Here is a 16,213-nt window from a genome sequence, read left to right as displayed (position 1 = left end):
AAAAATAGGAGTAGTCAATTTATAAAAATCATAAAATACTTCAAAGGTTATAAAAGTAGCTTCTTTCTTACATATACATGACGGAAAATTGTCCACGTTATAAAGAATTTCACAAATAAATAAATAAAAAGAAACTGAAGAGTTTACAGGTAAATATTAGTTAGATGAGGGCGACATTGCAAATACCCGTGCATACTTGGGAGTAGAAATCTCCTACGCCGCGGGCGCAGCTATAAATCTTGCAGTCAAGTATAAATGACTTATGAATAACTTACTACTGTAAAGAGAACTTGCGTCAGCGTAACACAATAAAAAAAAGTTTCTCCTTTCATTATTCAATTATTCAATCAGTGTTTTAGTAATCATCGCTTATGCGCTTTGCTCCTCTCATTTCTTTTTCTTACCCCGCCGGGAAAGAACCCAATTTTCTCCGGCGATCGGAAACATTCATACTCGCCGGTGAAGCTACCCTTCAACCTCAAAATGTCATTAATTCCATCTTTATCCCTTAAATACCCAAAACCTTTTCTTTTATTCCCCAATTCAATATCTTCTTCAAACTCCAATTTCTCAATTTTGCATAGCAAGAACCGATATTTAAGCTTTCAAGCTATAAAAAACGTAAAATGTCTTAATGGGGGCTCGTTAAACGCCGTTGCGTGTTCGACTTCGTCGCCGTTAATTGGGAGAGTGGGTTTGCATAGACGGGAAGGTAACTTTTCGTTACTGTCGTTTGGTGCAAATCCGAGGAGTTTTTATGTCGAAGACGAAAAGGCGGATTATTCACAAGCTTTGTCTGCATTGCTTCCATTTGTTGTGGCACTCACTGCTGTTGCTGCTCTTTCTCAACCTTCCACTTTCACTTGGTAATGATCACTTGTGTTTACCTTTTATTTCATTGCGGAACTCTAACTGTAATAAATTATTGTGCTTTTTAGTTATTGCTTTCAGTAATTTCTGCTTGTTAAGAAATCATTTCGTAGGAATGTCTTTTTTGAACCTTTTCTTTTCGGAGGGGTTTAGGTAGGTTTAGTGGACTGTCAGTTGAAATCTTGTCCCAATTGATTTTTACATTTGTTTTTCATTTTAGTTTGTATGTTTGTATTTAATTTTATCTTTTTTCTTTAGTAAAATGTTTTGTTGAAAAGGGTTGAATGAAAACTCCCAAAGTTTAGCTATTAGATAAGTTATTATAGGGGATGCATTTATAATTTATTGTTTAAGTTTAGTTCTGCATACCTTTTTTGGGTTTATGAGTAAAATAAACAGGAGTACTAATATCTTGCAGGTGAAGCTAATCCCTTTCACATTCACTGTGGCCTACGGTATATTCCTCTGTTTTTGTATATCTTATAGCCTTTTTGGCCAAGCTTGTTTTGGCCAAAAATGCATTTTTTATACCAAAAGTATTTTTTTCCAAAAATTGAAGTGTTTGACCAAGTTTTTGGAATAAAAAAAAGCGCTTTTGAAGAGAAGCGGAAGCAGTTTTGGAGAAACAGAAAAAGTAGCTTCTCTTGAGAAAAATACACTTAGAAGCCGTTTTTAAAAACTTGGCCAAACACTAATTGCTGCTCAGAAATGTTTTTCAAATTAATTAGCCAAACACAAACTGCTTCTCATCAAAAGTACTTTTGAGAAAAAGCACTTCTCAAAATAAGTTGATTTTTGCAGCTTGGCCAAACATAGACTAATAGCCATAAGATGGAGTTCTACTTATATCAGCAACGATCATAACATAAACTAGTAAATAATGTATCAGATTCTGAAACTGAAGTTTATTTAGGGGAAATCGAATTTACTTTCTTCCTGGGGCATGTTTTACTTCTTTCTAGCTAAGTTGCGCGAACTCTTCGTTTTTGGTGCCCCACCCGACTTGACACAGGACGGGAGCGGGATACATCCCGGATTCGGTCAACTAAATTCGGATACTTTGACCTGAGTCTATCAACAAATTTGGGAGGAAATTGAGATTTTGATTTCTCAAAATTAAAAATAAAACAGATTTAAGACATGCGAAATGGCATACCTTCTATATTGTAGTACTTTTGTCTCGTATTTGCTGCTTTGTGTTCCAAAAAAACCAAGAATTCAAGGGGTCGTGTTCTGAGGTCGGACTTATAGCTCTATTGTTTTAACCGAATCCCCACACCCGTATCCATGCCTGGATCCGCAACCCCGAATCTTAAAGTTTAGATTTTGCCGAATCCGACACTCGGATCCGTGCCGTATCGGATGCCTGCACCCGAGTCCGAGCAACTTAGCTTTCTAATATACTCTTGCTGGGGTTAAAATCTTGCTTTGAGTTACCACTTTATGCTTTCTTAAACATTGTATATTGTTGCTTTGTATAATCGATAGAGGAAAATGCAGGGTGTCTAAAGAATTGTACGCTCCTGCGCTTGGAGGAATCATGTTGTCAATTGGAATTAGACTTTCCATTGATGATTTTGCTCTCGCTATTAAAAGGTTTGGCCAATTTTACTAGTTTTATGGACCTGATCATTGGTGAGGTAGTTTGGTATTAAAGCTTTTGAGCTTTGTTGGTTGCAGACCTTTGCCCTTATCTGTTGGATTCATTGCTCAATATGTCCTGAAGCCAGCTCTTGGCATAATTGTAGCACAGGCATTTGGGATGCCTCAGACATTCTACGCTGGTTTTGTCCTGATGTCTTGTGTTGCTGGGGCTCAATTATCAAGTTATGCAAGCTTCTTGAGCAAAAGTGACGTGGCGTTCAGTATTCTCTTGACCAGTTCAAGCACCATTGCTTCAGTTCTTGTTACTCCACTTTTAACTGGCCTTCTCATTGGTTCAGTCGTTCCAGTTGATGCAATTGCAATGTCAAAGTCAATCTTGCAGGTATCAAATGCCCTTACACAATTGCTGCTTGATAATTAGTGTAATTGTAGTATACCAAACATTACAGGTGAAAAGCTTTTTATATCATAATTCCTCAGCCATCTACGTCAAAATGTGTCCATAGTCATTCGTTTACTGTCTTTGCAGGTCGTTCTTCTCCCAGTCACTCTTGGCTTAGCGCTGAACACCTATGCAAAACCAGTAGTATCTGTTATTCAACCTGTGATGCCTTTCGTTGCCATGATTTGTACTTCACTGTGTATTGGCAGTCCTCTTGCAATCAACCGTGCTCAGATTCTTTCTGCTGAGGGTGCCAGGTTGATTGGTCCTGTACTGACATTTCATGCAGTGGCATTTGCAGTGGGTTATTGGTTCTCGAAACTTCCATTTTTTAGGTAATTGCCTAGTCTCTTCTTTCCGCTTCCTGTAGTATGTGATGAAATACATCTGTGATAAAAGCAGTATACTTGTGACACATTTTCCATCATGATAGTTGTTCCTTTGGATTTGTTTCTAGTTATTTAATTATACGATACTCATCAATATACCATCCACTGCACCATATTAAGGTATTTCTGATTTCACAGTCAAACAGATTATCCGCACGCTGTTTCATCTCTGTTTTATCTTAGTGATGCAAGAGCGTGTCAGTTGCTCCTGTGGAATAGCTTTGCATTAGTTAAAACATACATTTGCTTAATTTTTCATTTGCCTAAGCCTTGGTGGGCAGAGTTACCCGGTAGTTGTGCTGGTGGGAGGTAGCCACGTACCCGGTGGATAGTCGAGGTATGCGCAAGCTTGCCTGGACACCACCATTGCAAAAGAAAAACACTTTTCCTTCATATCAATTGACCTGTGACATACGCCAATTATTAGGTGGAGCATCTGCCGGTTAATGGGTGCTTAAAATCATATCTGAATTCTTCAGTTTACTAGATTTCTTGAAAAGTTAAAATGTTCAACTCTTGGTGCTGAAACTCTTATATCGAATTGTTTCAATTTATTGCCATAATGTGGGCTTGAAGAGTAAAACATGCATTTATATGACATTTTTAGTTGTGATATAATTCTATTGACCACTTACTAATTGCATGTTCATTCTTAACCGAAGAACTCGTCTAGGTAATATAAGACCATTTATCAAGTGTAATTCGAAAATCATCTATATATAATAATTTGTACAATGGCAGGTTTGAAGAAAAAGTCTGCAGGACAATTTCACTATGCACAGGAATGCAGAGTTCCACGCTGGCAGGGCTTCTTGCAACTCAATTCCTTGGGAGCACTCAAGCGGTCCCTCCTGCATGTTCTGTAGTTGCAATGGCTATCATGGGCCTTTGTCTTGCCTCTTTCTGGGGAAGTGGATATCGGATCAGGGACATACCCTCCCTTCTCTTTCTACAAACTGCTTCGACAATCAAGCCTTCTCAGTAAGCTAGAGATATGTAGATACACAGTAGGATAACTAATAGAAAGGTAGACATCCTTTCAGGCTTAGGCAGAGTAACTTAAATGCAGTAGAAATAGTTAAATGAGATGAAGGCATAGGTTATGTATACTACAATGGCCTGCAAAAAATGTGTACGAAAGTTGATAAAGAGGTAGATGAGATAGTATTTTAAACAGATGGCTACTTGTACAGTTCTTCTCATATAATTTCAATGTATAGCATTTGCTTTCTGCAAATCACATATAGATCTAGAAATCGCTGTAATGGTAGTGGCGAAGCTTGTCTAAACGGATAGTTGGATGGTCTTGCCATTTACCAAGATGAGCTAAATTTTGGTCGAGGTCATAGAAAGTCGCAACGTGTGAACTTGTGAAGTCAGATTTTGAGCTTTAGCGTTTAAGTCTAAAAACTCCTTATATCAGTCCCTTGTATGTAAAAATTGGATTAATGTTATAAAATATAACTCAAAGTAACAATATAGAACAAGGAAAAACAAGCTAAGAAATATAGAGAGAAAGAGATGAGAGATTCTTATTTCTTCTTCAATTGTATGTATTTTCCTATCTATTACAAAGCCTTTATATAGGCATGAAAAGTGAGGAAAAATATGTCATTGAATATGTCATTAAGCATAGAAATATGTCATTCAATAAGTCATTAATCATTTGAGAAGATCATGGAGTAAGAGTAGACATCCACCATAATTTGATTTTTTTTATTACACTCCCCCTTGGATGTCCATAGATAATGTGCCTCGTTAAAACCTTATTAGGAAAAAATCCTATGGGAAAAAACATCTTTGTGAAGGAAAAAGAGTACACATGTTTAGAAATACGTCTTTTGGTTGCCTCGTTAAAAACCTTGCAAGGAAAACCCAGTGGGACAAAACCTTGTAAGGGAAAAAGAGTACAACGCGTATTAACTCCCCCTGATGAGAGCATCAATTCACATCCTTGAGCCTTCGCATTCCAATCTTGTACACTAGTTTCTTGAAGGTTGACGTCGGTAGAGATTTGGTGAACAAATCAGCCATATTATCACTTGAACGGATCTGTTGCACATTGATATCACCATTCTTTTGAAGATCATGTGTGAAAAATAACTTTGGTGAAATGTGCTTTGTCCTATCCCCTTTTATGAATCATCCCTTCAATTGGGTTATGCATGCTGCATTGTCTTCATACAAAATTGTGGGTAGTTTATCACACTTCAAATCACATTTGTCTCGAATAAGGTGTATTATAGACCTCAATCATACACATTCTCGACTTGCTTCATGAATAGCAATTATCTCATCATGATTAGATGAAGTAGCTACGATTGATTGCTTAGTCGATCGTCAAGATATGGCAATGCCTCCATATGTAAACACATAGCCTGTTTGAGATCGAGCCTTGTGTGGGTCGTATAAATACCCAGCATCGGCATAACCAACAAGATCGAGACTGCAATCATTGCCATAAAATAATCCCATATCGGTAGTCCCTTTTAGATACCGCAATATGTGTTTGATTCCATTCCAATGTCTCCTTGTAGGAGCAGAGCTATATCTTGTTAAGACATTATCTAAAAAAGTTATGTCAGACCTTGTAATGTTAGAAAGATACATTAGTGCACCAATTGCACTAGGATATGGTACTTCGGGACCAAGAAGCTCTTCATTATTTTCATGAGGTTGGAATGGATGTGCTTTATCCATATAAAATCATTTTAAAATCATGTTAGTGTATGCTGATTGATGGACAAAAATTTCATCTTTCATATACTCAATTTGTAGACCAAGATAAATTTTTGTGTTTTCAAGATCTTTCATTTCAAATTCTTTCTTTAAATAATCTACTGCTTTAGGAAGCTCTACTGCTTTAGGAAGCTCCCTAGGAGTTCCAATGATATTTAAATCATCAACATACACAGTGATTATAACAAATTTAGATCCAAATCTTTTTATAAAGACACAAGGACAAATTGAATCATTCTTGTACCCTTCTTTCAACAGGTACTCACTCATGCGATTATACCACATCTGTCCTGATTGTTTCAATCCGTATAAGTATTTTTGAAACTTTATTTAATAAATTTCTTGGAAACCTTAATATGCTTCAGAACAATTTAAATCCTTCAATGATTTTCATTATACACATATCACGTTTTTCTTCTATTGCCAGATTAAAACCTGAAATGGCGACATCCAACAGGAGAACATATCTCTATATAATCAATGCCAGGATATTTACAAATCTTCTTGTGACACAAGTCGCCTTTATGTTTATCGACTTGATCTTTGTTTTTTCGCACAAGAACACATTTATACCTCCACTGGCTTTATACTTACAGGTGTTGGGACTATTCATCCAACTTCATATTTTTCGGGTGAAATCAATTTTCATTGCGTATTTTTCATTTGGCCAATCATTTATCTGTCTAAATTTCATGACAGATTTGAGCTCAAGATCCTCGTCAATATTAATAATATTGAGCGCTATATTATATTAACAATATCGTCGACGATCAATTTATATCATTTCTACTATTACCCAATAAAGACATAACTTATTGAGATCTCTTTATCTTATTATTTTCAGGTACCTGAGCCTCTCCCATGAGGTCTTATGAAGTGTTATGTCGTGGTGCTATTCTAGAGCACTTGCCTCCTTATTATGACCATCTTGAACATTTGCCCCTCTCCTTCTTCAAGGAGTTTTATCTTTGGAACCGATTAGTCTATTATGCTTCATACATACCATAGACTCTATTCGTTATGAACTTTATTTGATTTGGAGCATTAGCAGTTGAATATGACATTTAGCTTTGGGTCAGCAAATAAGTCTGGCAATATTTTGCAAATGAATTATCACTTGAACTTCAAGTTCACATTTTCTCGTACGAGAATCTAGATGTACTCATAATAATTCATTACATGCATTACTTTTTCAGCTGCCCATTTTCTCTCCCTATTGTTAGGATCACTAACACATATCCCTAACCTTATTTGGGGATCCATCTTTGTGCATTATGGTGGAATAATTAAATCATATAGTACATTCATATTTCTAGATGGAAATTATTTGGTTCCTAACCCTGAACCGATTGTGATAGGGAGAACTTATCATAACTTGGCTAGATGCGTACAAGTGCCGTTGTATATTAAATAGTACATCACATACTAAATTTTATTTTGGCAGTTTTGTTCTCATAACCAATGGTTTAGATATAATTGGAGGCATACAATTTTTGCTAAACCAACTTGGATTTAAACTAGTATTATCAAGATAAATTATCATAATTTATGTTCTGGAATTGTGCTCTAATAATTTGAGCAATCAATCTTGCAAAAGCCAAACTGCAAGTTGATAACAAATGCATATGTGACCATAAAATAGATGCATCTATTAAATTCATATAATAGTAAACGGTCCACATGGCAGGTGACTAGGCCCATATATTTATCACCTTTTATTTGTTCCAAAAATTAAGGGGTTCAATCCCAACCTTAACTGGTATATCATGAGAATAAGCAGCACAAGAGAATTCTTCAAGAATCTTCTATTTCTTCAATATATGCCAATATAATTCTCAATTAATTTTTAGCATCATAATTGAACCGGGATGATCAACCGGTCATGCCAACTAATATTTGTTTTAGTAAACCTCTAGTTTACTTATGACATATGATTCCATCATCATGCTTATATTTGTGTAGTACAAATAAAAAGAAAATCGGGTAATATTTCATATTTACCCGTTATAATTATAGAAATATGAAGATATTCAATATTCCCTTCATTTATAGTCTCAATATGCCAACCACTTTGATTTATACATTTGAAACTCAAAAAGTTTCTTTTGAGACTTTACAATATCAATATCGCGAATAATTTTATTCATCCAGGTAGTAACAAATTAATTTTTTCGGAGCTCTTAACAACTTTTGTGCTACAAGATCTTTTGTCACACTATTCATATGGTAAATGTCTCCTTCACGGAGAAAATTATATCATAATAAAATTATCATGGTCAAAATCATCATAAGCAAAATTATTTCTTGCTTTAATTTTGCCTTTAATAACCTTTTATAAGGCACAACAAAAAAAAATATTTGGCTACGCGACCAATGACATATTCATGTAACCACACAACAATATTTATTCTCTTTATTTCACTCAAATCTCCCTTAGATGTGAGTTGTGTGGTATTCATCTAATCATGCATTGCATGTCTTTATTCATTACTTTTATCACATATTGTCACATTCACCTTTAAGAATGGGTCTGCATTCTCAATGCTTATCACAAGTCACATTCTCTTTAAGGAATGAATCATAATCAGCGGCTTGCTTTATTATTTTTCATACCAATTTGATGGCAAACACTGCCTTCACATTTTGAAGGACTATTTTGAGAACTCTTATTGTTCTCCTTTTATAATCATAGTGATGATTATTATTATTTTGATATTTGGAACGCCCACGTTCATTGTTCAACCACTTGTCTTCATTTAGACTTATTATGCGCTGCTACCACATTCACTTCAAGAATGGAGCAAATCAAGTGGGATAATATTTATGCCTTTTCATGAAATATATTTTTTTTCTTTATTTATCATTATATCATCAATATGGTATAGTGTGACTCAAACCCAATGCCTTACCAATATAAAGGCATGTTAGACCATAATGAATTGAGACTCAAACCCAACTCTTATTATCATGGAGCATCAGGACTTGATCTGATGTCTTACCTTCATGTTGCATTGCGACTTGAACTCATTGAAGTTGATATCATTAATAGCAAAGGACAAAAATAATTTCAAATACGAAGGAAATGCTTACCTCTTGAGTTAAACTCTTCATAATGTCATTTGGATATAATTCTCAACAATAGATTTTTGTTTACTCAAATCAGCTAAGTAATTAGTGTCAAACAGATATATGAAAATATAAAATAATATTGAAAATTCACATGGGTCTTTGCTGCAATAAGCTTACTTCAAGATGAAAGTGATATGACCCGAACATTAAGGAAAAATTATGTATCAAACAGAATAATAGTACTACTAGTTACCATGTACTTTTGTGGAAACTAAGTATTATGCTCTCTAGAAAAATAAAAAGATATAGCAGAACATTTAAGTCAATCAGGGAATCAAAAAAATAGTGGACAAATCTCTGTCTACTATCTATTACTATATGCTTTCCATATGGAAATGATTCAACATACATTTGATAAAAACTATCATCAATGAAAAATTTGGTGTAGTACATACTTCTTGTACTAATATTTTATCATATCAAAATAAAATAGTTACGATTATTATTATTATTATTATTATTATTATTATTATTATTATTATTATTATTATTATTATAATATTATATTTGACAGTAAACTAATGTATAATCATTATACTAGGCATACTAAAATTGTATTATAAAGTAAAATCATAAACATACATAATAAAGTATAATTTTAATTTTGTTGATTATTTAGTAAACTGCATGCCACCTATTATTTAGTTCATGAAAATTTAACAAGGTGACATCCTTAGCAGTCACATAAATACTAATTTTTTAATTACCAGACCATTACTTATTCTAAATAGTGGTACAAACTTATCTGATTTAAAGCTCGGACTTGTTGTTGTAGCAGAAAGACGTATCTGTAACACTACATATCTTTCTGAATAAAATCTGGATAATTTTGACAATAGATCATTGAGATATAGCGTACCAGAAGTGGAATTCAATCTTGAGGTTAGAGACTTCGTGCTGATAACGTGTTATAAAATATAACTCAAAGTAACAATATAGAACAAGGAAAACAAGCTAAGAAATATAGAGAGAAAGAGATGAGAGATTCTTATTTCTTCTTCAATTGTGTGTATTTTCCTATCTATTACAAAACCTTTATATAGGCACGAAAAGTGAGGAAAAATATGTCATTGAATATGTCATTAAGCATAGAAATATATCATTCAATAAGTCATTAATCATTTGAGAAAATCATGGAGGAAGAGTAGACATCCACCATAATTTGATTTTTCTTATAACAATTAATTGTTTCTTGAGAAAACGGTTTTGCTGGTCACCTTCCAAGCTGGATCTTTCCAAAAAAAAGGTATGCATGGAGCGTAAAACTCATTATTTTACATGCAAGTAATTTGGACTTTATCTGCTCTGCACTTGTAAATGAGTTTTGATATAAAAGTTTAATTACGAAATTGAAGAGTCCTTAATTTTAATTGTTAAAAGCAGTTAAGTGAGAGATTTAATTTCGAGCATGTACTGAGGACAGTGTCAAAATGCTGTCCAATTATATTGCAAAAGCTAGACAAAACAAAAATGGACATGTGAAGAAAATTCTTCAATTAATTCACTGGAAGCTCACCCCACAATAGGAACGTTTGATAGAATATCTTTATCACATATCACCTAAGCTTTCGCTTTCATGCCAATAAGCCTAACTCTAGCTATATATTAACTATTGCAACTCTGACAACTAACACATCTGTCCTTCTCCAAAAGCCTTTCTGTTCACATCGTCAACCAAAGAGATTGGCCTTATTCATATATTACTGTATATATTGCGATCAAGAATGCATGGTGCTTAAGTAATGGAAGATTCTAACGAAGTTAGGCATGGAAAGAAGACAACCTTCCATGTATTTTACGGCTGTTCAAACTGAGCTGACACAGTAACAAAGAATGGATTCATAAAAGCGACTAGAAATTCATTACACTGTCGATATATATAAGTCAAATATAGTATATAGTTTAATTCGCGGACGGACCGAAAAGATTTTCAAGATCAGAAGCTGGACCACACTAATACGGCTAAACATAATTTACAATTATTTAGCTGATAAGAGAGACGTACATTCACACCAAGTGAAAGGAATCCAAGATTAGTGAGTTCATAATTTAATTTGGGTCTACTGAAGTTATATAACGAGTGCTAAATCTGAGCTCAATTTAGAAGGGGGGTAGGTGGTCCAATTTCTGGGACAATCATTCACTAGAGACATGAATGTTTTTGAAGGCTATTCGACTAAATATAATGACGACAAGTCGGACGTGAAACTCGTCAATTTCTATCAAACAAAAGGGCCATTCCCTTCCTTGCCGACTTCTCACCATTTGTTTGGCGTAGACACCTCTAGAGAGGGTCTTCCCCTGGATCATTCAATAAATAGTTTTAACGACAAACATTTCAGTACTATTAAATGCTTCTTTTTTTTCAAATATTAAGTGTTATTTCAATCCGTTTCCGATACTTATTTTTTCTTACCAGTATAAATATTTATTACTATTACTTTACCACCAAAATTTAAACAAAAGGAAAGAAATTACCTACTAATTCTTTTTTTCTATGTTGGAAGTGAAACATTAGTACTCCACGGCATTTCTTACCTCATTGGGTAGCTAGTAGAAATGCGTTTTTAATGGATTGAAACATTATAAACAGGGGTGTACAAAGAAAACCGATAATCCAAGTCAAATCGGAAAAAAAAATTCAATTGTGATTTGGTTTGATTTGGTTTGTTATTAGAAAAAAACATCCGACCATAACTGGTTTAGTTTGGTTTTAACTAAAAAAAGTCAAATCGAAACCAAACCAACCCGATAGTATATTTATATAATTTTTGAAAATATTTTATACATATAAATATTTATTATAATATAATTTATGAATATTTATTAAACTTTTTCACAGTTTTATCTTTTAATGTATTATTTCAGGTTTGGACTTAACATTCTTGAATGGGAAACAAAATTTATAGCACATAAATATAGTAACTCAAACAAAGTTCAAATCAATACTAATGCTAACAAAAGAAATTCAATTCAACACTAGGAATGATGATAGTGTTGGATATCTATTTTTTTAGTTTTACATTGATTTATAATGAAAATGCATAACTTAGTTTATCTTTTTCTTTGGCGCTTAGTTATATAATTAGTGTAATACTTATTAGCTATACTTATTTTAGTATGACCTATATAGTATTTTTAGATTATGTTAATTTTTATTATGGCTTATTAATTAGCACTATTTGCTTTATGCAATTTTATTATCTTTGTTATTGAATATTTTAGTATAATGCTATTACTTATCTCATATTATTGTGTTATTTTCTTGAAAAATATATTATATAATTGTATCTTACTAGGACTAAAGAAATATTTGGAGCACAAGTTATATATTTTGTGCTATAACGACTTTACCGGAAAAAAACTCAGAAATCCGAAAAAATTCAAAAAATCCGAGAAAATTCGAGATTGAAAATCCCGACTTTGTTGGTTTGATTTGGTTTATAGATTTAAAAATCCGACACCATTGGTTTGGTTTGATAATTGAAAAATCTGAACCAACCCGACCTATGTAAACCACTAATTATTAGTTTGAGATAAAGTCTAACTCTGTACAGTGCGACATCACATTTATGTTTCCTACTATATATATATATATATATATATATATATATATATATATATATATATATATATATATAAAGAAAGAAAGAAAGAAAGGGAATGTGAAATGCATTGAACTTCTTCATAAAACGGAGTATTTTACCTTTTATTTCTAATATAGAAGGAATAAATTTTCCGTGAGAAGAAAATACGTTGCCCCAAGTGGATATTATTTGAAAATTTTATTCATGGAAAGAAATATGAACCTAGAACATTGTAATAGGTTCGTGGAAAGAAACATGAACCAAGTGGATGTCAAGCATGAAATATTATATGAAAAATTCTAAGAAATTAGTTTGCCATTTGATATAGAGGTAGCTTGTGTGTGGGGGTAAAAATCGGGGCAATGTCTACCCCAATTCCCCAATGAAAGAACGAAGGGGGAACACGGGTCCGCGAGATTACAATCGGGGCCAGAGACCCGTCGAGACCCGGGAAGGATGAATGATATATCCGACATCGGATGCGGTAAAACGACGCACCCCGGATCGGGTATGATTTCTAGACCTCAGAAGACGCGGTACGGTTATGCACGACTGATAGGGGCCGTAATAATTGCCCTCAACCTAACAATGCGGCACGAATCTCGTTCAGAATCAATTATGGATCAATAATTACCAGAAAAAGAAGATTCTTACCTTGTTAAGACTTATACCGGGACTGAAACTTTCCTACTATATAAAGTGGAAGTTTTTTTTTGATCTGACACATTGTAACATGCAATTCAAAGTAATAAAAGTTTATTCTTTCCTTCTAGATACCGTTTGTTGTACTCTTTTTTCCTTGAACAAAATTTGTCCCGAAGTGGGGGTTTTGGCAAGGTTTTTAACGGGGCAACAGTAAAATGTGTTACCTTAGTTTTGAAGACCTGCCTTAAATTAGAATTGATGATCGTTTATACCAAATCAACAGTATCTGAACCCTCACAAGTTCAGCCTCGAATACTGGGGGCCATTAACCCTAGATTAAGATCTTTAGCAGGGGAAAAGAAAATTTTATATGTCAAACGCTAAGGCTTGGTGGTTAGGATTCATTGTAAGGGTCAAACGGTCATACGAATCGTGCCCATATAGTCCACTCTAGCCATGGCACAAGGCTTATACGCCTCCGATCATGTACCTTGCATGTTAAACAATGAAAGGAATCTTTACTTCCATTACACTTTATTATTGCGCATTTCACTTCTTCGATCCTGGATCGTAAAGCCCACGGGCTACCCCTAATCGGGGACTGTCGACCGGTAAAAATTCGGACGACTCGGGCTACAAAATCCTGGGGGCACCAAGCCTATTAGGTAGTGCCCGAATACGAAAGGCCACTGACGCCCTAAAAACAGCTCGGAGACGTCCGAAATTCGTACTCAGAAAGTAAGGACCTTATGAAAAATCGAAACCTATTAGAAGGTTACCCTTGGCAAACATATTGTCTAAGACACTTATGTATCTTAAAGGCCTTTGGCTTTATCGAAATCTCAAATCCACTAGTAACCCGGAGTTGCCATCGAAATCGGGTCCCATTTTGAGCCTCCGAAGAACGGATGCTCTAGACTACATTTGATTTTATGCTAAGGCATTGAAAATAATACGCAAATAAAAAATTGCAAATAGATGCTGGAGCGTAAAGATACGGTATTGCCAAAAGGGGGAAACTTTATATTCCAAAAAATATTTATAAAGGCACGATAAAACAGCCTCAAAATAAACAAAAAAGAAAATATACAAGGAAAAACTAAAAATGAAATAAGGCATTTACGCCTGGTCTTCACCGGGGCTCGACTCGTCACCAGAACCATTGGAACCCTTGGAGCCTTCGGGACCCTCAGGCTCATAAAGTTCCTTTGCCTTGGCTTTGAGTCTCTTGGCTTCCTCAATCTCAGCCGACATGTCAAAACCTCAGGCATGGATCTCCTCGAAGGTCTCTCTCCGGAATAGCCGCTTTACGTACTCGATCTTCGTCTTTAAGCAAGCCTCGACTATCTCTACATCAGCCTTATACTGGGCCAGCATTTCCTCGAGGTCAGAAGAATCAATATAAGTTGCCTCTAATTTGGACCTCAGCACCGCATATTCTTGGCCGAGGGCATCCCGTTCCGTGACGTCCGAGTTCAGCTGTGCCCGGAGTTCATCATTTAGCTGAGACCATTTGTCAACCTTGTTCTTTGCCAACTGGAGTTGGTCCTTGGCTGATGCCAACTCCTCTTTTACAGCCTCTTTTTCCGAACCCAGCAGGTTCATCCTGCTCTTCCATGCCTCGGTCATGGCTTTGACCTCGTTCATCTCATCCCGAAGCTGGTTGATCAGGTCTACCTTCTTTTGGACCTACAAAGTTTCATTGTTAGTCACCACGAGTAACTTCTCGTTCTTAGCCTCAAATATCCTTACCTTCTTGACCAGGTCGGCATGCTCCCCCATCAAGGACGAGGCCTCATTCTGAGCTTTTTCCAGCTCGGCGTGGAGAATTGGGAGGTCCTTGAGGGCCTCGTCTTGTTGTTCACTAAGATCCATATACATGTCCTTCTGAACTTTCTCTTTGACCTCTAACTCGAGCTGGCTGATCTCCAAGCAGGACCTAAAAAAGCTTTCATGATGAAGCATTGAAGCCTGAAAAACAACAAAGTCGTTAGAACATATCAAGAATTAAGCAAAACTCACAAGGGGTACGAAGGGTAGACGCCTTACCCGGTTCAGTGCCTGTTGTGCCTCATTGAAGAGGCTTGACGTGCCTACTTTGTTCATCTTTTCCCAGTCCTCCTCGGTCACCAGGAAATGAAGGTAGCTACCCTAGCTGGTTCAGTGCCTGTAGCTAGCTACAGGAGCAGACAGGGCCCGGGCATCCTCAGGGATAGTAAGAATGATCATTCTCTTATGGTCGGGGTCAACGCTCGGAGCATGGAACTGCTTCACTAGCCTCGGGCTCGAGCTCGGCTTGCCTACTCCTGATGACACATCCGTTTTTGGGACCTCCAGGTGACCAAGACCGAAAAAGTCCTCCAATGCGGCCATGTCCATGCCGTAAATAAACGTGTTGAGAGCATCATCTGGGCCTAACGCCGTCTCGTTTGATTTATCTTTGCCCTCTTGAGCCTCTTCAAGCATGGACTTAGTATAGGACGGTGTCTCCTCAATGTCAATGACACCAACTACCTTCTTCGGGACGGGAGCGGCTTCTCGGGTGGTTGCAACCTTCGTCTCTCCCTCTAGTTCCTGAGGTAGAGGGGGATGGGCCACGTGATCACCTTTCCCAGTTTTTGTCTGCTCCCCTTCATTGAGGGTCGACTCATGAGCAATGAACTCAAGGTCGTCGTCCTCGGGATAATCCCTGAGCCGATAGAGGGAATCAGAGTCCGGTACCCTGGACTTGGTGCTCTTTTTGCTTTTTCGGACCGGATGGTCACCCTCTTCTTCTTATTCACCTTGGCTTTCGGTGAGCCCAACGA

At 35.9% G+C, this 16,213-nt stretch overlaps 2 protein-coding genes across 3 annotated transcripts; one reads left to right on the top strand and one right to left on the bottom strand.

Moving 5' to 3' along the window:
• Positions 1 to 263: 263 nt before the first annotated feature.
• Positions 264 to 4,546, top strand: LOC104086641 (probable sodium/metabolite cotransporter BASS3, chloroplastic). Of its 2 annotated transcripts, XM_009590957.4 has the most exons (6): positions 610 to 866; positions 1,289 to 1,325; positions 2,371 to 2,466; positions 2,551 to 2,857; positions 3,005 to 3,252; positions 4,048 to 4,546. In XM_009590957.4, exons 1-6 carry the CDS (start codon positions 758 to 760, stop codon positions 4,289 to 4,291), a joined length of 1,041 nt encoding a protein of 346 aa, XP_009589252.1. In that variant the 5' UTR covers positions 610 to 757; the 3' UTR covers positions 4,292 to 4,546. The 2 variants fall into 2 exon arrangements, with proteins under 2 accessions (XP_009589251.1, XP_009589252.1); XM_009590956.4 differs by lacking the exon at positions 1,289 to 1,325 and having other exon boundaries at positions 264 to 866.
• Positions 4,547 to 14,669: 10,123 nt separating this feature from the next.
• Positions 14,670 to 15,512, bottom strand: LOC138909075 (uncharacterized). The gene is made up of 3 exons (XM_070200159.1): positions 15,456 to 15,512; positions 15,159 to 15,377; positions 14,670 to 15,095 (listed from the first exon to the last, which is right to left on the bottom strand). Exons 1-3 carry the CDS (start codon positions 15,510 to 15,512, stop codon positions 14,670 to 14,672), a joined length of 702 nt encoding a protein of 233 aa, XP_070056260.1.
• Positions 15,513 to 16,213: the final 701 nt, after the last annotated feature.

The sequence above is a fragment of the Nicotiana tomentosiformis genome, chromosome 1 (genome assembly GCF_000390325.3).
Source record: "Nicotiana tomentosiformis chromosome 1, ASM39032v3, whole genome shotgun sequence".
Lineage (NCBI taxonomy): Eukaryota > Viridiplantae > Streptophyta > Magnoliopsida > Solanales > Solanaceae > Nicotiana > Nicotiana tomentosiformis.
This window is presented reverse-complemented; position numbering and strand designations above follow the sequence as displayed.